At 46.5% G+C, this 22,102-nt stretch overlaps 2 protein-coding genes across 4 annotated transcripts in view; both read left to right on the top strand.

Annotated features, from left to right (window-relative positions):
- LOC309527342 (uncharacterized protein) overlaps positions 1–5,316 on the top strand; it is a 36,447-nt gene extending 31,131 nt beyond the window's left edge. Inside the window, exon 2 of the transcript XR_014217195.1 lies at positions 4,844–5,316. The gene's annotated coding sequence lies outside the window, so the exon portion shown is untranslated. The remainder of the gene's footprint in view (positions 1–4,843) is intronic.
- LOC309527326 (uncharacterized protein) overlaps positions 1–22,102 on the top strand; it is a 63,637-nt gene that overhangs the window by 31,744 nt on the left and 9,791 nt on the right. The window contains exon 1 of one of the 3 annotated variants that reach the window (XM_082214074.1): positions 6,320–6,451. The exons of the other annotated variants lie outside the window; for them this stretch is intronic. Coding sequence (XP_082070200.1) covers positions 6,364–6,451 — 88 coding nt within the window. The 5' untranslated portion in view covers positions 6,320–6,363. Of the gene's footprint in view, positions 1–6,319; positions 6,452–22,102 lie in introns of those variants that run through there. 3 annotated transcript variants of the gene reach the window in all.

Below are 22,102 nucleotides of genomic sequence, written 5' to 3'. Positions count from 1 at the left end.
ACAGGGTTCTGTCTTGGGCCCGGTCTTATTCAACATCTTTATCAACGACTTGGATGATGGACTCAAGGGCATCCTGATCAAATTTGCAGATGACACCAAACTGGGAGGGGTGGCTAACACCCCAGAGGACAGGATCACACTTCAAAACGACCTTGACAAATTAGAGAACTGGGCCAAAACAAACAAGATGAATTTTAACAGGGAGAAATGTAAAGTATTGCACTTGGGCAAAAAAAATGAGAGGCACAAATACAAGATGGGGGACACCTGGCTTGAGAGCAGTACATGTGAAAAGGATCTAGGAGTCTTGGTTGACCACAAACTTGACATGAGCCAACAGTGTGACACGGCAGCTAAAAAAGCCAATGCAATTCTGGGATGCATCAATAGGAGTATAGCATCTAGATCAAGGGAAGTAATAGTGCCACTGTAATCTGCTCTGGTCAGACCTCACCTGGAGTACTGTGTCCAGTTCTGGGCACCACAGTTCAAGAAGGACACTGACAAACTGGAACGTGTCCAGAGGAGGGCAACCAAAATGGTCAAAGGCCTGGAAACAATGCCTTATGAGGAACGGCTAAGGGAGCTGGGCATGTTTAGCCTGGAGAAGAGGAGGTTAAGGGGTGATATGATAGCCATGTTCAAATATATAAAAGGATGTCACATAGAGGAGGGAGAAAGGTTGTTTTCTGCTGCTCCAGAGAAGCGGACATGGAGCAATGGATCCAAACTACAAGAAAGAAGATTCCACCTAAACATTAGGAAGAACTTCCTGACAGTAAGAGCTGTTGGACAGTGGAATTTGCTGCCAAGGAGTGTGGTGGAGTCTCCTACTTTGGAGGTCTTTAAGCAGAGGCTTGACAACCATATGTCAGGAGTGCTCTGATGGTGTTTCCTGCTTGGCAGGGGGTTGGACTCTATGGCCCTTGTGGTCTCTTCCAACTCTATGATTCTATGATTCTATGATTCAATTGCTCTTCGGGGTTTTCAGACGTGGTTTCTCAGCCCTGCCTGGGGACTGAATCCGGGGCTTCCTGCCTGCGGAAGAGATGCTCTGCCCTCGAACTGCAGCCCCTTCCCCTAAAGCAGGGGTCTGCAACTCGCGGCTCCGGAGCCGCATGTGGCTCTTTTACACCTTTGCTGCGGCTCCAGGGCTGATACAAGCGAGGGGAGGAGGCGCATTGTGCGCCCCGACACTCCCCACTGTGGCGGGCGCTGTACTGGCTGTGACGTCGCATGGGGGCGGTGCATGCGTTAGTCACGCACTGTCCCAACGTCACCTTCCCGCCCGCTGTCAGATCACGGCTCCGGAGATCTATTTGTTTTAAATGTCGCAGTGGTTTTGCGGCTCCCAGTTCTTTTTTCCCTTCGGAAACGGGTCCAAGTGGCACTTTATGTCTCAAAGGTTGCAGACCCCTGCCCTAAAGTGGGGGTGGGGGAAAGGAAATAAATGTTTTTAATGGTGGTGGGAAGAAGATCCACTTTCAGGCATGACTCCACTTTTCATGCATGGCTTCACATTCACCAGGAAAATGTCTTGGGCAGGAAACTGACTGCAGGGCCTCTGAGGCTCTCTTTTCTTCTTCGGGAACTTCTGAGCTCTTCAATCCAAGCAAGGATGGAAGGAGGAAGATGGACGGTGGACCTGGTCAGGCTGTCTCCTGCATCCCTCCAAGCAACCTCTGAGCGTTGCCTCCCAGGACCATCAGAGACATCTGGTGAGTTCCAGGAGAGAGGGACTTGGAGGGATGGAGAGTGGAAGCAAGGAATAAGATAAAGGGGGGAGGTTTTACTGTGGAAACTGTGGGTGGGCTTCCCCTCCAAATATATCCAGGGAAGAAAATCCCTGGAGGGGCTCTGAGGCCGCCTTTGCTTCTCCCTCACCCCCCAAAACCTGCAGCTTGTTTAAACTTCTGAGTCCTGCAATATAGTTCCAAAGAAGCTGGATTTGTGGGGCTAGAAAGGACCTGAGCTGGGGCTCCCCACCTCTGAGGCTGGGAGAGGTTGGCTGAGTTTCAGGGGGTCGGGAGTGGAGAAGGAGAAATGGATGGGTGGGGGCTGGAGGGAACCCCTCCCTCCAGCAAGCAGAAAAGAGAGGAGAACATAGAATGCAAGAAGGTCTTGACTTGGAGGAAGGCAGGGAAGAGGTCTTCTCCAAAGTCTATCCCCTGGAGCATGCACCAATATGTTGCCAGAAGAGGAGGACTAGGCAGAGGAGCCCTATCTAGATATAAAAACCACTGCGGTCAATGGGAACCACTTTCAGGTCAATACTGTGTCCCCCATGCCATGAGGCCTGGGTGCAAGGCCCATTCCACCTGGCCAAGGGGGTGGAGCCCAGGCTCACCTTGAACAGCCAAAACAGGCTCCTGGGAGGCCACTGGGACATTGCTGGAACAACTCTTGGGTTGGGGCAACTGGCTAAAATGCTTTAAACGGTTCTGATTTTGGTTCCTCTGTTTTGTTTTCATCGGGTTGGTGTTGGTTAATTGTTTAGTTGGGGCGAAGCCTTATTTCACCAGGGAATCGTTTTGCCTGCGTCCCCAGGACCGAAGAAAGAGTAAAATAGCACCCCCTCCCACCTCCTTCGTACACGTGTCTCTTTGCTACCTAAGCACCCCCTTCGTGTCTTTTCTTATCTTGCATTACTAAAGCAGAAGCGCTAGGCAGGAAACAGCTTGCCTGGTCGGTTTTCAGTTAACAGCAGCAGTTTCTGTTAGCTGGCTAGGCAGGAAACGACCTCTTGACCTGTCTGATTTAGATTTTGCATGCAACTGCAGTCTTTGTTAGTTGCTTAACCACAACAGGAGAAGTAAGCTTAGTGCAGGAATTTACTATGTGCAGATAATATTAATGATTAACCCTTCCCCTCTCCCTTCAGGGGGCGGTGGTTATTTTAATTTGGGTATAACTGTAAACATGTTGTTGTTGCTATTCATATTATTGGTTTGTTTGTTGCCTGTATAGGATATTTCTGTTTTTTATGTTTGATGTTTTGGTCTGTTTTTATATATGCTGTTAGCTGCACTGGGTGGCTGGGGAAACCCAACCAGATGGCAGGGAAATAAATTTTACATATATGCCCCATTTGGGCTTCTGCAGGGACTGGAGAATGTCTAGGGCAGAGGAATCCCTGCAGCTTCTCTGAGGCTCCTTTTACTTCTCCCTCCCTCCCTCCCTCCCTCCCTCCCTCCCTCCCAAGGAACCTGCAGCTTCTTTAGGCTTCTGAGCTCCTCAGGAAGGATGAAAGAGGCTGATCCTCTTTGACCCTCTTTCTGCTAACAACAACCCCTTGAAGATCCCGGGCCCCAGGGAAATTAGACTGGCCTTGACTAGAGCCAGGGCCTTTTCAGCCGTGGCCCCGGCCTGGTGGACCGCTCTCCCACAAGAGACCAGGGCCCTGCGGGATTGGACATCTTTCCGTGGGGCCTGCAAGACGGAGCTGTTCCGCCAGGCCTTTGGGCAGGATGCAGTTTGACTTACTTTCCTTTGTATAAAACAAGCCCAAAGGAGGCCCCTAACCTGCTCACAGGTCCTTGTATGATCAGTGGAAACAGAGAGTGGCAAGTATTAACCACTCTCAATTCCAACCTGATAATTGCCAACGGCAGAGACTTCCGGGGTTGGCGCGATCCGGGAATGGCGGATTCCCTCCGAGCTCCGGAGGGAATCGGCTCAGCAGGGGATGGGTCTTTGCCGTGCCGGCGACACAGGGACCCTTAAAACCGCAGGCGCGGAAGCCTGCGGACTGAAGACTCGGTGGGTGCCTTAAGCGCCCCCCCTGATTCACGAAGAGCCTTTTTAAAGGCTGCGGAGGGGATACGGGGGGTGGCGCGGCACCGAGAGTCCATCGCTACCTCTGCTGAGCGAAGCCGCGAACCATGACCGAAGAGCGCTGACTTCCTTCCTTGAAATTCGGCTGAAAAAACAACCCGTGAGTAAATTGGACTTGGATTTTAAGAAATTTATCCACTGAATTTGAGACGATCGGGGGATGCGCTAAAGGGAAGTCCGCGCCCCCACCTTGCAGACGATCCAGAGCAACGATAAAAAAAAACTAAGCTGGAGTGCCTACCCTGTAAAGGGTGAGTTTTAAAAAGACATTAACTTCTAAGATTTGGAAATTTTGAGCAGGAGAGAGGAGTGTTGGATGCTTTGTGTTTTGTTGTAAACAACCCCCCTCCCGGGCCCGGGAGCGTCCTGCTTTGGAGCTTGTTTAAGAAGTGCAGAGTTTGACAGCTGTCAAAGCTGTCAAACGGACTGTGAATAGTGGAAAAATTGCTACCTAAGTTACCTCTGGATTAAAAAGAGTTACAACTGAATTAAAATTGTTGGAAATAAAGAAACAATAACAAGACAAAGGACTGTTGGAGAAAAGAATACTAAGTAACCAGATTCCCTCTAGGGGGAACTCTGTGGAATTACAATGGCTGTGGATGGAAAGATACTGGGACAAATCGAAAGGGAGGGGGTGGGGGGAAGTCAACGACCAGGGTGAAAATAACATTTTTTGAAAGTATATATGTTTGTAGTTGTTGTTTGTTTTTTCTTTGTTTATTTGTTTGTTTTTGTGTTTGTCTATATAAAATGTGAAAACCCAATAAAAATTTTATAAAAAAAAAAAAAGATAATTGCCAACGGCTTAGATTTTAACTTGTCTGAATTAATTTTAAGATGTATTTTAATTAATTGATGTCTGTTTTTATGCATATTGTGTTGTTTTTATGATGCTAGCCACTCTGGGCCCTGCCTCGGCCGGAGAAGGCAGGATACAAAAATTATTATTATTATTATTATTATTATTATTATTATTATTATTATTATTATTATTATTCTCCTGCAGATCTAGCAAGAATGGAAGGGGGAAGATGGACAGTTGACCTGGTCAGGCTGTCTCCCACCACCTCTGACTGTTCTCTCCCAGTACCCTCAGAGAGATCTGGTGAGTGGCAGGGAATGGAGATGGGGACCTGGGGAGATGTTGTGGGTGAGGAAGCCCCCCTGGCAAGAAAACGAGGAAGGCTGCAGGGCCAGAGTTCTGGGCTGTGAGAGATGAAAGGTAGAAAAGGAAAGGAATGTTTTTCAGTGGTGGCATGGGCGCAATATTTTTGGTGGGGGCGGCAGGCCTTTTGTTAGGGGGGCAGCACTGGCATGATTGGTCAGTTAGTTAAGTATTTCTAATGTTTTACCTGATCTGGGGGGCTGCCCCCCACCTCTCCGTGGCTACGCCCATGAATGGTGGTGTGAAGAAAATTCTTTTTCAGAGTATAATGTTGTCTTGGGTCCTGAATCTTCCGACACTCGCTGGTATAGCTGCAGCAATTGCCAGATGAGGCACTGAATGGGCTTCATCTCAGTATGGAGACAGATTTCCCCCCAGTTTGCAGCAGCCAAACTGCCACGTCAGCAGTGAGAAACTTGTGGGTCATGGCAGCAGTCCCTCTCTAGCTCATGAAGCCATTTTCCTCAAACCGTGTTCTGCTGCCCTACATATCAGAGGTGGGGGGCCAAGATGTGACTGAAAAGGATATGTATCAGGTTCCCGAAAGTGCACCGCTGATTGTTCCTTGGCACCTGAGACTTTCTGTCAGTGCAGGTCAGCTGATGAAACCTTATGATTATGATGCAGCACTTTGGGATCTTCACTAGTTGCAGATCTCGCAAAAATCCCTGTAATTGCTCTTAAAAGTCTTATTAGAGGAACGTCTTTTTCAAAAGAGTGCCGAATTTTTATTCACCAGCTGATGTCGCTGTTTGAGTCACTCCCTCTCTGCGATTTTCGACCCCCTTCTCAATCTATGTCCGTCTATGTCAGTCTTATGCAATTCATTTCCGTTCCTCAAACCAGGAAATGTCAGTCTAAGAAAATGTCGGAGCGCGTGAGTCAGCAGAGGTACTGTATTTTTCGTCCCATAGGACGCTCCGTCCCATAGGACGCACCTAGTTTTTTGGGGGGGAAATAAAGAAAAAAAATTCCTTTATTTCCCTCGCAAAAGCAGGTCGGGGAAACCGAACAAGGTCGAGGAACAGCGGGATGGTGGTGCTGCGCCTCCCTGCTGTCCCCCGAGCTTGTGGGGCTGGCCGATGTCTGCCCGGCGCGAGGGGCACTCTGCTTCAGGGCACTCCGCCCCTCCGGGTGGCATTCTGCTACCCGCAGCGTGGGGAGCCCTGGGGGGAACTCCTGCAGGGCTCCCCATGCTGTTTTTTGTTGCATCAATTAAGTGTTTTAAATTTGTTGTTAGCTGCATTGAGCCCGGTTTTCTGAACCAGGAAGGGTGGAGTATAAATAAAACATTATTTATTTATTTATTTATTTATTTATTTATTTATTTATTTATTTATTATTCTGCAAACCTAGCGAGGATGGAAGGAGGAAGATGGACAGTTGACCTGGTCAGGCTGTCTCCCACCACCTCTGACTGTTCTCTCCCAGGACCCTCAGAGAGATCTGGTGAGTTCCAGGGAATGGAGATGGGGACCTGGGGAAATGTTGGGATTGAGGAAGCCCACCTGGCAAGAAAACGAGGAAGGCTGCAGGGCCAGAGCTCTGGGCTAGCAGAGATAAAAGGTAGAAAGAAAGGACATGAATGTTTTTTAATGGTGACATGGGCATAGTCAGAGTTTTGGGGCTGTTGTCTACCAGCTCCATCACAGGCTAAGTCCCTACCTGCACACAGACTGTGGTACATGCTATGGTTATCTCCCGCTTGGATTGCTACAATGCGCTCTAGGTGGGGCTGCCTTTAAGGTGACTCCGAAACTACAATTAACCCAGAAAGCAGCAGCTCAACTGGTGACTGGGAGCAGTTGCCAGGAGCATATAACACTGGTCTTAAAGGATCTACATTGGCTCAGAGTATGTTTCCAAGCACAATTCAAAGTGTTGGTGCTGACCTTTAAAGCTCTAAACGGCCTCGGCCCTGTAGACCTGAATGAGCATCTCCATCTCCTTCCTTCTGCCTGGACAATGAGGTCCAACTCTGAGGGTCTTCTGCTGGTTTCGTCACAGTAAGAAGTGAAGTAGTGGAACCAGCCCTGTGGAACACCCTCCCGTCAGATGTCAAGGAGATAAAGAAGTACGTAGCTTTTAGAAGACGTCCGAAGGCAGCCCTGTATTGGGAAGTTTTTAATGTTTGCTGTTTTCCCTTAATTTTAGCAGGTGATGACCAGGGCAATAATGGTTCTCGGGGCTCATCAGAAAGAAATAGGCATGAAGCGAAGAGAACAAATGATAGCCCTTCGTGTGGCAAAACGTTCAAAGGTAAATCGAGCCTCAGCCCACACTGCAGAATCCACTCAGAGGAGATACTGTGTAAATGCTTGGTGTGTGGAAAGAGCTTCAATGACCGCTCAGGCCTAAAATCACATCAAAGAATTCACGCAGGACAGGAATCATACCAATGCCTAGAATGTGGAAAGAGTTTCAAGCGCCACTCAAACCTTACAACACATCAGGTAGTCCACAGCAGGGAGAAACCACATAGGTGCTCTGAGTGTGGAAAGAGCTTCATTCGCAGGATAAACCTTACAGAACATCAAAAACTTCACACAGGGGAGAAACCGTATACCTGTTTGGACTGTGGAAAGACCTTCCGTCACAGCGCAAGCCTTGCTTCGCATCAAAAAACCCACACAGGGGAGAAGCCGTATAAATGTTTGGAGTGCGGAATGAGCTTCGCTCACGGCTCAAGTCTTATATCGCACCAAAGAATTCACACAGGAGAGAAATCTTATAAATGTACAGAGTGCGGAAGGAGCTTTGCTCACAGTGCTAGCCTTACTTCACATAAGAGAACCCACACAGGAGAGAAACCATATAAATGCTTGGAATGTGGAAAGAGCTTCAGTCAGGGTTCACACCTTAGTTCACACAAGAGAACTCACACTGGTGAGAAGCCGTATAAATGCTTTGAGTGTGGGAAGAGCTTCAGTCAGAGTTCACACCTTAATGTGCATGAGCGAATCCATACAGGGGAAAAACCATATAAATGTGTGACATGTGGAAAGAGCTTTAGTAACTGCACATACCTTGTTTGCCATCGCAGAATCCATACAGGAGAGAAGCCATATAAGTGCTTTGAGTGTGGAAAGAGCTTCAGCCAGGTTACAAGCCTTCATATACATCAAAAAATTCACAGTGGTGAAAAACCGTATGCATGTTTTGAGTGTGGAAAGAGCTTCACTCAAAGCTCAAGCCTTGAACGTCATCAAAGAATTCACACAGGGATGAAACCATATACCTGTTTTGAGTGTGGAAAGAGCTTCACTCACAGCTCAAGCCTTACATCGCACCAAAGAATTCACACAGGGGTGAAACCATATACCTGTTTTGAGTGTGGAAAGAACTTCAGTCACAGCACAAGCCTTACATATCATCAAAGAACTCACACGGGAGAAACCATATAAATGTTTGGAGTGTGGAAAGAGATTTGCACATGGCTATAAACTTACTATTCATAAAAGAACACACACAGGGGAGAAACCATATAAATGTTTGGAGGGTGGAAAGAGATTTGCACAGGGATCTAAGCTGACTTCTCGTAATACACTCAAAAAGTAAAACTCTCTCTAAAGCTTATCGCCTCCTCCTCCACTGGGAAGTCGAGGAGGAAGAAGTTACATCAGCCATGATAAAGCGGTCTCACGACTTTGGGTATGTTATAACAATGTCCCAATGGGAAAATCTGTGGAAGAATAATTGGAAATTTACCACGTGCTATGCCATAAGGGAAAACGTTTTAAAAATGCAGCACCAGTGGTATTTGACTCCATGGAAATTATCCAAAATGTACAAAGGAGCCAAAAGTAACTGTTGGAGATGTGGAGATCAAACGGGCTCACTGTATCATATATGGTGGCAATGTAGCAAAATAAAGAAATTTTGGGAGGAAATCCATTTAGAATTAGAAAAAATGTTAAGACTTTCGTTTACAGTGGGACCTCGGGTTAAGAACTTAATTTGTTCTGGAGGTCCGTTCTTAACCTGAAACTGTTCTTAACCTGAGGTACCACTTTAGCTAATGGGGCCTCCTGCTGCTACCGCGCGATTTCTGTTCTCATCCTGAAACAAAGTTCTTAACCGAGGTACTATTTCTGAGTTAGTGGAGTCTGTAACCTGAAGCATCTGTAACCTGAGGTGTCTGTAACAAGAGGTACCACTGTAATAGAAAGCCAGAGGCACATTTGTTGGGGATCACTGACTCAGATATTCCAAAACAAATTAAAGGTATTTTTTTTGTATGCAACAGTGGCAGCGAGAGTCCTTATAGCCATCAAGGTGGAAAAGCGACATAATTCCTTCCAGACAGGAGTGGATTCGAAAATTGACTGAATATGCTGAATTAGATAGCTTATCAGGAAAAAATAAACCGAGAGCTGAATTTGTATCAAAATGGGAGGCCTTCAGAATATATCTTAAACAAAACTATTCCATGTTAAAATCTGTAGCTACTTTTGAGTGATCTCACCGGTCTTTATTAATTGCGTATATAAATATTACTAAACTGTGTAATAATAGACAAAAATAATAAGGACCTAACAGAAGCAGAAGACATCAAGAGGAGGTGGCAAGAATACACAGAGGAACTATACCAGAAAGAAATGGATGTATCGTACACCCCAGGTAGTGTAGTTGCTGACCTTGAGACATCCTGGAGAGTGAAGTCATATGGGTCTTAGAAAGCACTGCTAATAACAAGGCCAGTGGAAGTGATGACATTTCAGCTGAACTATTTAAAATTTTAAAAGATGATGCTGTTAAGGTGCTACACTCAATATGCCAGCAAGTTTGGAAAACCCAGCGGTGGCCAGAGGACTGGAGAAGATCAGTCTACATCCCAATCCCAAAGAAAGGCAGTGCCAAAGAATGCTCCAACTACCGCACAATTGCACTCATTTCACACGCTAGCAAGGTTATGCTTAAAATTCTACAAGGAAGGCTCAAGCAGTATGTGGACCGAGAACTCCCAGAAGTGCAAGCTGGATTTAGAAGAGGCAGAGGAACCAGAGACCAAATTGCAAACATGCGCTGGATTATGGAGAAAGCTAGAGAGTTCCAGAAAGACATCTACTTCTGCTTCATTGACTATGCAAAAACCTTTGACTGTGTCGACCACAGCAAACTATGGCAAATTCTTAAAGAAATGGGAGTGCCTGATCACCTCATCTGTCTCCTGAGAAATCTCTATGTGGGACAAGAAGCTACAGGTAGAACTGGATATGGAACAACTGATTGGTTCAAAATTGGGAAAGGAGTACGACAAGGCTGTATATTGTCTCCCTGCTTATTTAACTTATATGCAGAATTCATCATGCGAAAGGCTGGGCTGGATGAATCCCTAGCCGGAATTAAGATTGCTGGAAGAAATATCAACAACCTCAGATATGCAGATTACACAACCTTGATGGCAGAAAGTGAGGAGGAATTAAAGAACCTTTTATTGAGGGTGAAAGAGAAGAGCGCAAAATATGGTCTGAAGTTGAACATCAAAAAAACGAAGATCATGGCCACTGGGCCCATCACCTCCTGGCAAATAGAAGGAGAAGAAATGGGGGCAGTGAGAGATTTTACTTTCTTGGGCTCCATGATCACTGCAGATGGTGACAGCAGTCACGAAATTCAAAGACGCCTGCTTCTTGGGAGAAAAGCGATGGCAAACCTAGACAGCATCTTAAAAAGCAGAGAAATCACCTTGCCAAAAAAGGTCCATATAGTTAAAGCTATGGTTTTCCTAGTAGTGATGTATGGAAGTGAGAGCTGGACCATAAAGAAGGCTGATCGCCAGAGAATTGATGCTTTTGAATTATGGTGCTGGAGGAGACTCTTGAGAGTCCCATGGACTGCAAGAAGATCAAACCTCTCCATTCTGAAGGAAATCAGCCCTGAGTGCTCACTGGAAGGACAGATCCTGAAGCTGAGGCTCCAATACTTTGGCCACCTCATGAGAAGAGAAGACTCCCTGGAAGAGACCCTGATGTTGGGAAAGATGGAGGGCACAAGGAGAAGGGGACGACAGAGAACGAGATGGCTGGACAGTGTTTTTTAAGCTACTAGCATGAGTTTGACCAAACTGCGGGAGGCAGTGGAAGACAGGAGTGCCTGGCGTGCTGTGTTCCATGGGGTCACAAAGAGTCGGACACGCCTAAACGACTAAACAACAACACATTGACGCCGAGGTATATTTACAGCAAATACCAGGTTATGAGCTAGAAAAAGACAGCATGGTCTTTTTCTAAACAACAAAAAACTGTAAAAATAATATAAAGAATAATATTTTGGTATGGCAGTAAAGTTATTTAGATAGAACTAAGGAATAAATGGGAGGTTGGGTTTAATGATAATGAGATTTTTTTTTTACTGTAACATGAAATTGCAATCTCAAATTTATGTCATATTCTTTATCTTTATCTTAATAATAACAATAGATAGTTTAAGTTTTCTTTTCCTTCCCCCCTTCTTAATTTGTACTCTTGATTGGTATTGTCTTTTTGTAATATTTTTTCCAGTTATGTAAGAGAGCTTCTTTCACTTCTTTCATTTAAATCCACGTAAATACAGAGATTACAATTACTTCTTGGCTTTCCGACTCTTCCTGCATCTGTATTTTATTCAAGGAGTAAAAATATATCTAATCCTAAGCTTTAGGAAGAAATTTCTGACTGCAAGTGAGATGAGCTACCTTGGAAGGTGGTGAACTCTCCTTCATTTTTTTAGGTTTTTCAGCAGAGGTTGGGTTGTTTTTCCTGCATTGCAGGGGGTTGGACTAGATCAGGGATTGTGGACCTGGTCCCTACCGCACACTACTGGGCATTTCAGGATTCTAACTGGGCAGTAGGGGGTTCTGAATCCTCCTTCCATCAAGTCCTGGTGGGCGGTAAGGAAATTTTACCATTAAGAAAGGACGGTAAGTATAAAAAGGTTGACCACCACAGGACTGGGATGCGGGTGGTGCTGTGGTCTAATCCACAGAACCTAGGGCTTTCCTATCAGAAGGTTGGCGGTTTGAATCCCTGCGACGGGGTGAGCTGCCGTTGCTCGGTCCCTGCTCCTGCCAGCCTAGCAGTTCGAAAGCACATCAAAGTGCAAGTAGATAAATAGGTACTGCTCCGGCGGGAAGGTAAACGGCGTTTCCGTGCACTGCTGTGGTTTGCCAGAAGCGGCTTAGTCATGCTGGCCACATGACCTGGAAGCTGTACGCTGGTTCCCTTGGCCAGTAAAGCGAGATGAGCGCCGCAGCCCCAGAGTTATCCGCAACTAGACTTAACGGTCAGGGGTCCCTTTACCTTTACCCCTGGACTAGATGATTCTTGTGGTCCATTCCAACACTACATTTGTATTATTCTTTGACCTTGAGTTTCCAGTTCTGGTCTTGCACCATGGCGGTAGCTCCCTCGACATTGGAGGCAGGCACAAATGAAGGGGTAGGGAACGAAAGGGTTTAAACATTCCTGGAAACCTGGGGTACGAGGGAGCAGGCTGACCCGAGGGAGCAGGCTGACCCCGGTCGCCTCAACAGCTCACTCCCGTGCAGATCAGCATGGGGGCAGATGGAGGAGTTGGGTAATCACCTTTGCCATGATGCTGTCGCGTATTCAACGCGGCGTTTTCAGCAAAACACTTAAGAGTTCCAGGTTTTTCAGTGCAGTCCTTTTTTAATGTGAGCTTTATACAGGCTATATACAAAAGAAACAGTCCATACAGAGTACTTACAAACGAATACTCTGCACCACAGCACCACCACACTACAGCACAACCACCACACCTCCTGTTAAACAGGCTTTCCTTTTTAAAACAGGTGATAGCCAATTACACTAATCACACTCCTGCTGAGTCACTCTGACCCAGCAGAGTATTGCATCATCCTGTTGAAGCCTGCAGACTTATCCAGTATCCTGCGAATCCCAACACTCCTCCTTAAGTCAAAGGCTTGAGACCCAATAATTCTCTTAAGTCTCGAAATTTAGGAGCATCTAAACATTTTGTATACAAATCTGCCACATTGCATTTTGTGTTACAGTGCTGTACCTTTAACACATTTCTTTCCAAAGCATTTTTCACATTTCCGTATCTTATCGCAATATGTTTACTCTTGCTCTTAAAGTTCTGTTGGTTGGCAAGCTGTTGTGCAGCCAGGTTGTCACTTAGCACAGTGATTGGCATTTCAGAAGGTATTCCAAGCTCTTTTGTTAGGCAAGCAAACCACTCTATTTGTGATACACATTCGCTTATGGCTGAGTACTCTGCTTCACAAGTACTTGTGGCAACAAATGTTTGTTTCTGGGATTTCCACTGAACCAGGGCATTTCCAATATATATGGCATAGCCAGTGGTAGACTTTCCATTTTCTCTGTCCCCCCAGCTGGCATCAGCGTATGCATACACTTGCTGATCATATCCTGTATCCAGCACCAGTTCGTAATCTTTTGTGCCTTTCAGATACCTTAGGATTCTTTTAAGTGCTACCCAATCTCTCTGAGCCGGGTCTGCACTTCTTTGGTTTAACATGTGCACTGCCAATGTTATGTCGGGTCTTGTCCAACAACTTAAATATAACAAAGAACCCAACAGAGAATGAAACGCTGTTGCATTCTCACATTTTTGCCCTTCTGGTTCATTTTTGTACTGGGTAGTTATGGGAGTGTCAACCTCATTTGCCCTCTCCATTCCATAGGTCTTCAGTAACTTTTCGATTTTTTCCTTCTGACTCAGAGAGTAAACACCCTCTTCATTTCTCTGAACCTCTACTCCTAAGTAATTCTGAATCTCTCCCAAATACTTCAGTTTGTATTTGTTACCTAGGCTGTTTATAAACCAAGACACTTGCTTTTGTGCAGTTGTTATTAGACAGATATCATCAACATACAAAAGTAAATAACAAACACTTCCTTGCACCATTGCTGAATATAAACAGGAATTAGCCAGGCTTTGTTTGAATCCCATCTTTTTCAAAGTTGTGTCTATGCATTCATGCCATAGACGTGCACTTTGGTGCAAACCGTATAGTGCCCTTTGCAGTTTTAACACCATGCTGTCTTTTTCTAGCTCATAACCTGGTATTTGCTGTAAATATACCTCGGCGTCAATGTGTTGTTGTTTAGTCGTTTAGTCGTGTCTGACTCTTCGTGACCCCATGTACCAGAGCACGCCAGGCACTTCTGTCCTCCACTGCCTCCCGCAGTTTGATCAGACTCATGCTGGTAGCTTCAAGAACACCATCCAACCATCTCATTCTCTGTCGTCCCCTTCTCCTTGTGCCCTCCATCTTTCCCAACATCAGGGTCTTTTCCAGGGAGTCTTCTCTTCTCATGAGGTGGCCAAAGTATTGCAGCCTCAGCTTCACGATCTGTCCTTCCAGTGAGCGCTCAGGGCTGATTTCCTTCAGAATGGAGAGGTTTGATCTTCTTGCAGTCCATGGGACTCTCAAGAGTCTCCTCCAGCACCATAATTCAAAAGCATCAATTCTTCGGCGATCAGCCTTCTTTATGGTCCAGCTCTCACTTCCATACATCACTACTGGGAAAACCATGGCTTTTACTATACGGACCTTTGTTGGCAAGGTGATTTCTCTGCTTTTTAAGATGTTGTCTAGGTTTGCCATCGCCTTTCTCCCAAGGAGCAGGCGTCTTTTAATTTCGTGACTGCTGTCACCATCTGCACTGATCATGGAGCCCAAGAAAGTAAAATCTCTCACTGCCTCCATTTCTTCCCCTTCTATTTGCCAGGAGGTGATGGGCCCAGTGGCCATGATCTTCGTTTTTTTGATGCTGAGCTTCAGACCATATTTTGCGCTCTCCTCTTTCACCCTCATTAAAAGGTTCTTTAATTCCTCTTCACTTTCTGCCATCAAGGTTGTGTCATCTGCATATCTGAGGTTGTTGATGTTTCTTCCGGCAATCTTAATTCCGGCTTGGGATTCATCCAGCCCAGCCTTTCGCATGATGAATTCTGCATATAAGTTAAATAAACAGGGAGACAATATACAGCCTTGCCGTACTCCTTTCCCAATTTGGAACCAATCAGTTGTTCCATATCCAGTTCTAACTGTAGCTTCTTGTCCCACATAGAGATTTCTCAGGAGACAGATGAGGTGATCAGGCACTCCCATTTCTTTAAGAACTTGCCATAGTTTGCTGTAGTCAACACAGTCAAAGGCTTTTGCATAGTCAATGAAGCAGAAGTAGATGTCTTTCTGGAACTCTCTAGCTTTCTCCATTATCCAGCGCATGTTTGCAATTTGGTCTCTGGTTCCTCTGCCTCTTCTAAATCCAGCTTGCACTTCTGGGAGTTCTCGGTCCACATACTGCTTGAGCCTTCCTTGTAGAATTTTAAGCATAACCTTGCTAGCGTGTGAAATGAGTGCAATTGTGCGGTAGTTGGAGCATTCTTTGGCACTGCCTTTCTTTGGGATTGGGATGTAGACTGATCTTCTCCAATCCTCTGGCCACTGCTGAGGATCAATAGGAGCATTTAAATATGCTGAGGCAACATCAAAATGATTAACTTTTAACCCTCTCAGACTTGCCATTGCTAAAACTGATTTTACTGTTTCAGCCTTTGCTGTTGGGGCAAACACTTCATCATAATGTATCATTTTCCTCTGTGTAAAGCCCCGTGCCACCAACCTGGCTTTCCTCTGACAACTACCATCAGCCAGCTTTTTCACTTTAAAAACCCACTTACAGCTTATGGGCTTTTTACCTTTAGGCAATTCTGTAGGTACAAACACATTGTTGTTTAGCAGAGAGTTATACTCTGCCTGCATTGCCTTTAACCACGCCTCTTTCTCTAGAGTAGGTAACTCTTGCACTTCTTCAAAGTTTTCTGGCTCAGTTACACAAACCTGGTTTATGGTGGCTGGGAACCCATAACGGTCTGGAGGTTGACCTTTATTACTTCTTGCAGACCTCCTTGGTTCATTAATCTCACCCCCTGGGCTACCTTCAGGACTGCTTTTGGGGTGGATAGACTCTGGAGATCTACCTCCTCCTGTCCCTGTTGCACTTTCTTCTCTCACCTGCTCCATGCTAGCAGCTGGAGAAAAATGCTCAACCTTTACTTCCTCCCTTTCAGTTTCTCTGGGAGAGCTGCCAGTTCTTAGCTTTGTTTCAGCTGCCTTATCAGGTATGCTCGGCAGTAAAACTTTCTGGCAGCAGGTTTGCATGTATCTTGGGCCAATTTCTTTGCTCATTAAAGCTGGCTGATCGACTATAACTCAAAAGGTTTTTATCATCTTCAAACCTGTAGGCTTTCGTACCACTTTCATACCCAAGAAATAGCAACTGCTGTGCCCTTTTCCCACCTTTTCTCCGGTTTTTCACAGGTATGTCAACCCATGCCTTAGTCCCAAAGATTTTTAAATGTTGCAAACTGGGACTTTTGTTATAGAGAATTTTATAGGGTATGTCATCTAGTACCCTTGACCACAAGCGATTCCCAATATAATTCGCGGTCTTAATACTTTCAGCCCAGTACTTAATTGGAAGATTTGCATCTGCTAACAATGCTTTCATTTGTGTCTGCAAGACACCTCCCCTACGCTCTGCTACTCCGTTCTCCTGAGGCGTGGCCACATTGGTAAGCCTATGTTTAATCCCTTGGGTACGCAACCAGTTTCTTAGGGAGCTTGCCATAAACTCCCCTCCCCTGTCTGATTGAATAGAGCACACCTTTTCACCAAGTTGCCTTTCTACCCTTCTTACACAGAACTTCAAAGTTTGGGCAACGTCAGACTTTTGCTTTAATGGATAGACCCAGCCAAATCTAGAAAAATCATCCACTAGGATCAAACAGTACTTGTTGTGGGAGACAATTGGTGGAAAAGGACCAGTTACATCAGCATGAATTAACTCCAGTGGTTTTTTGGTTTCTCTCTGGCTTGCTCTTGCTACTGGGCAAGCCCTGCTTTTAACCTCCTTGCAGATATTACAGTCCAAGTAATTATCACAATTTTTTATGTTTTTCATCCCCCCACACAACTCCAATGTTTTGTTTAGCACCTTATAGCTAGCATGAGCTAGACGCCTGTGCAGGAGATGAATACACATATCATGGGTCGGGACATTTTGCACATTTGCAACCTTAGATTCACACTGCAGTACATACATATTAGTTCTAAGGCTAGCATTTGCCAACACTGCCCCATTTTTGCTTTATCTGGCACTGATCTCCCACAAAATTTACTTCAAAGCCTGCTTTTGCCAAATCAGGAATGCTCAGGAGATTGTTTTGCAAACTAGGCACACACAACACATTCCTGAATGTATGTCCCAGCTGTGGGAACACAACCTCCCCCTCACAAACCACATTAGCTTCCTGGCCCGTAGCAAGACTTACATGTTTTTTGTTTGAAGCCCTAGCATCAGTTAGCAATCCTTTTCTTTTACAAAAGGTTTGTGAAGCTCCACTGTCCAGAACCCACAGCTCCTCATTTTCTTGACCATCTGCAGACACCCAAGCGGTAGACTCTCTCTGCTGCCTCCTGTGCTTCTGCTGTTTTTGTTGTTTCCTCGGGCAGTCCCGAAGCAGATGTCCACTGGACTTACAGCAAAAACACCTTTTTACTTTGTTGACCACCGGCTGGTCTGCAGCAGCTCCTCCTGGCTGTTTCTCCAGCTCCCGACACCTCTGCTCTTCCCGGCTGTTGTTCCCTCTGGGATGCTCCAACAGCTGGGCTGAGGTCATCTTTCGCTCTGCACGCCTGTCCTCCTCTGCATACAACCGTCCGGTCACGTATTCCAGAGTCAGCTTATCAGTCTCTACAGACTCGAGGGAGTTGACCAGCATATCATAGCTGTCATCAAGGGAACTCAGGACTATAAAGACTTTGTCCTCTTCCCCCACAGGCCTCCCTCTTAAGGCTAGCTCCTGGAAACAGCCTGTTAGGAATTTTAGGTGGTTTACCAGGGAGTCCCCCGGTTTCTTCCGACACCGGTACAGTCTCCTGGTCAGTGTTATCAGTGAGCCAGCTGTCTCTCGCACATGGACAGCCTTGAGCGCATTCCACGCCTCACTTGCCGTCACCTTATCAGCTACGTAGACTAGCTGGCTGTCGTCCACTCCAAGGATGATCGTAGCCAAAGCTTTCTCATCCTTTTGAAGCTGGGCCTCTGCTAGTGCCAGCTTTTCATCGTCGTCCTCATCCTCCTCAGGGGGCTGCGGTGGCTCTTCCACCACTTTCCACAGGCCTTCACGCTTGAGGAAGTGTTGCATGCGGACCGACCAGATGCTGTAGTTCGTGGCCGTCAGCTTCTCTAACAACACACCAGTTCTGGACTGCTCCATCCCTGTAGTTCACCTCCAGCACCCACGGCTAGATAACTGCCACCTGTACTCTTGCGCAGCGGAAGCGTGCTGGGCCCATAACCCTGTCGCATATTCCACACGGCGTTTTCAGCAAAACACTTAAGAGTTCCAGGTTTTCCAGTGCAGTCCTTTTTTAATGTGAGCTTTGTACAGGCTATATAGCCAGTGTGGTGTAGTGGTTAAGAGCGGTAGTCACGTAATCTGGGTAACCGGGTTCGCGTCTCCGCTCCTCCACATGCAGCTGCTGGGTGACCTTGGGCCAATCACACTTCTGTGAAGTCTCTCAGCCCCACTCACCTCACAGAGTGTTTGTTGTGGGGGAGGAAGGGAAAGGAGAATGTTAGCCGCTTTGAGACTCCTGAAGGGGAATGAAAGGTGGGATATCAAATCCAAACTCTTCTTCTTCTTCTATATACAAAAGAAACAGTCCATACAGAGTACTTACAAACGAATACTCTGCACCACAGCACCACCACACTACAGCACAACCACCACACCTCCTGTTAAACAGGCTTTCCTTTTTAAAACAGGTGATAGCCAATTACACTAATCACACTCCTGCTGAGTCACTCTGACCCAGCAGAGTATTGCATCATCCTGTTGAAGCCTGCAGACTTATCCAGTATCCTGCGAATCCCAACAGATGCAACCCCCTTGGACCGCCATCAAAAGCGGAGGTTCTTCTTATAATTGGATTTTATTGGCTGTGCACTAGAGGAGATGTGGACACTAGAAGCTATATGTGGTTTGAAAGGTGTGAAGGTGGGGAGAACCTTGTTTTGACCGATGTCGTTGGGAAACTAGGGCTTAACCTCACCACCACCAAAAAAAGAGTGTGGATTTAAGGAGGTGTTGACATACAACCTATTTTTAAGAGAAAGGACATTGGCTAAACAAAAAAACGCTACCATGGAGGTGAGAGGAATTTCACAAGGGCACATGAATAGCAGTGGTCCCCGAATGCTTGGAGAGAAAAACCCTTCCCGTCTAAGACAAGGAAGAAAATGGTGAATGTTTGAAAGTTGTTGATCAACTAAAAGGAGAGGCCTGTTGTTTATCTTGAAGTGGGATGGAGAGGGAGCTGAGTTGAGGAGGACTTCATCTTGTGACTTCAGGTCCGCCCTGAACCACGCTGGAATGACAACACTGGGACAACATTCCTACTGCCCAAGGTTGCGGTAGGAAAAACATCAGCGGCAGAGATATACCCATTTTGACTCTCCTGCACCCTATCTGCATAACGTAGCAATTATAAAATATAGATGCGCATTTACTCTCACAAGATTGAATATACTGCCTTCGGTTGTACTTGAGGGACAATTCCAACAAATTCCACACGAAAAACGATTATGTCCCTGTGGAGATGGCAGTACCGAATCAGTGGCGCATGTCCGTCTGGTTTGCATTCTTTATAAATATTTTAAGAGTGAGGTTATCAGCCCTATTTTATTGTCCATTCCTGGTCTCCCAGCCACTGTCACAGTGTTTTTTTCTCTCAGCAGACCAAGATGAGCAAGTGACATCAAAATTTGCAAGGTTTTTAGCTGGGGCAATTAGAATAAGATCCACTATCTGACTATTGATTCAAAACCCCAAAATGTATTTTATATAATTGCGTTTTTATCTTTTCGCTGCTTCCGCGCATGCGTTTGACATCATTTTGAGCACCTGCACATATGTGAGCGGCGAAACGTGGAAGTAACGCACTCCGTTACTTCCAGGTCGCTGCGGAGCGCAACCTGAAAATATTTAAGCTGAAGCATATTCATCCCGAGGTATGACTGTACTAGGATAGAGAGCTGACTGCACCTGTGATTTTACAGTGGTACCTTGGGTTACATACGCTTCACGTTACATACGCTTCAGGTTACAGACTCCGCTAACCAAGAAATATTGCATCAGGTTAAGAACTTTGCTTCAGGATGAGAATAGAAATTGTGCTCCAGCGGCACAGCGGCAGCAGGAGGCCCCATTAGCTAAAGTGGTGCTTCAGGTTAAGAACAGTTTCAGGTTAAGAACGGACCTCCAGAACGAATTAAGTACTTACCCGAAGTACCACTTTATGATGCACAATTTTAATCAATGTGTGCCTCTTTCCAATGTGTGTATGGAGGCCAAGTGATGCTAGACACACACACACACACACACACACACACACACACAGCACAAATCTGCTAGGCCACATTCACACCACATATCCAAAGCCCCATGAAACCCCCTAAGATTTCTGGGAGCTTGTTTTGCTGGTTAAGGGTGCTGAGAGTTGTGACAATAAACAATTGTATGGGGTGCAGAGTTTGACACACAACTTTTGCAGGGGTTACATTTCGGTGATAGGTGTGTAAAGTCGAAATCACATATGGTCAGGACAAACCCCTGGGAATGAATCCATCGGACCATCCTTGCCTTCTGGAACCAGCAGCCGGATGGCTCTTAGACCCCCGTCCTGCCCCCACCCCCACCCAAGTTTTTTAAAGCTCTCTGCCCTGTGCAAAAAGAGCTTTAAAACTCTCTGCCTTCTTTGCCTGCAAGTCAGTTGTATATATTTTTACTTTTTCGGTGTTTTCTTCCCCCTGTAAAGGATCAGGACTGTGCAATTTTGCAGCTAAGCGATTGTGATGGAGCAGGGTGAGCTTGGCACCGGTTTTGTGTCTCTGCTGGGTCTGTGAAGCTGAAATGATACATTTGCACCAGCCACTTCTTGCTGGCTTCTCCTCTCGCCTGTTACTTTTGCAGCAACAACAACCCTGTGAGGTGGGCTAAGCTGTGACCAAAACTGCACATCCTTATAGTGTTTTTCTGTGCCCCTCCCGCCCTTTATATCTTTTCAGTAACCTTGTGAGGGAGGGGGGCGCTTGGAGGGGTCCCCATAGGCAGAATCCGCTATGTCTCCAGCACCACGCAGTTTGGGTGGGGGTGGGAGGGACGCTGGTTCTTTAAGGGTTAAAAGCAGCGATTATATTATGAGAGAGGATTTCCTGGGGGGGGAGGGGAAAAGCGTCACTTCCTCCCCCCTTTGTCACATTTGACAAGCTGCGAGGGAGGAGATTTTGCAGCGCGGAAGACTGTGCTTTTTGCAAGGTAGGAAAAATAGGGGTATATTGGGGGGGGGGAAAGGGGCTCCCGTGTCAGAGCAGCTCCTTTGCAGGAGAGAAGCCTTCCAGGAGAGGGCAGTTTTGCAAAGGGGCAGCGGTGGGAGGGCGCATGCGTGGGGTTGCCCCCCCTCCAATTCAGCCCCCCAAGAGCTGCGATGAGTGCAAAAGGCTTTTAGGGGTGCAGGGGCGCCCCAGGAGGAGAGCAGGCGGGGGAAGAGGCAGTTTTAGGGTGGGCTAGGAAACCCCCCTCCCTAAAAGGAAAGGAGGCAGGATGGCTCTGGGAAGAGGGAGACATTCATGTTTTGGGGAAAGAGGGGGGGGGGAGGGCAGGGTCAGCTGGAAACTCATTTCAACACATGGGCTCTTTTATCTTCGATGCCTTCCCTGTCTGGGGGCGTTCAGGAGGAAAGCCCCCAAGGAGGGCGCAGTCTCTATGTATAGCAGACCAGCTCTAGGAAGGAACCAAGGTGCTGGGAGAGATGGAGGAGGGAAGACTTTAAGGAAGGGAAGAGGAGAACCACTGGCCATAAAATGTCATCAGTTTCTCACCACCAGCAACTTGTGCAGCAGCAGAACTGGGGGCTCCAAGCGCAGTCAGCTGCCTATACAGTCATACCCTTGCTCCACCTGGGCTACTATTGTCGACACGGACCGGCAGCAATTGCTCTTCCGGGTTTTCAGTCGCGGAGTCTCAGCCCTGCCTGGG

The sequence above is a fragment of the Podarcis vaucheri genome (assembly GCF_965113315.1).
Source record: "Podarcis vaucheri genome assembly, chromosome: 2".
Lineage (NCBI taxonomy): Eukaryota > Metazoa > Chordata > Lepidosauria > Squamata > Lacertidae > Podarcis > Podarcis vaucheri.
This window is presented reverse-complemented; position numbering and strand designations above follow the sequence as displayed.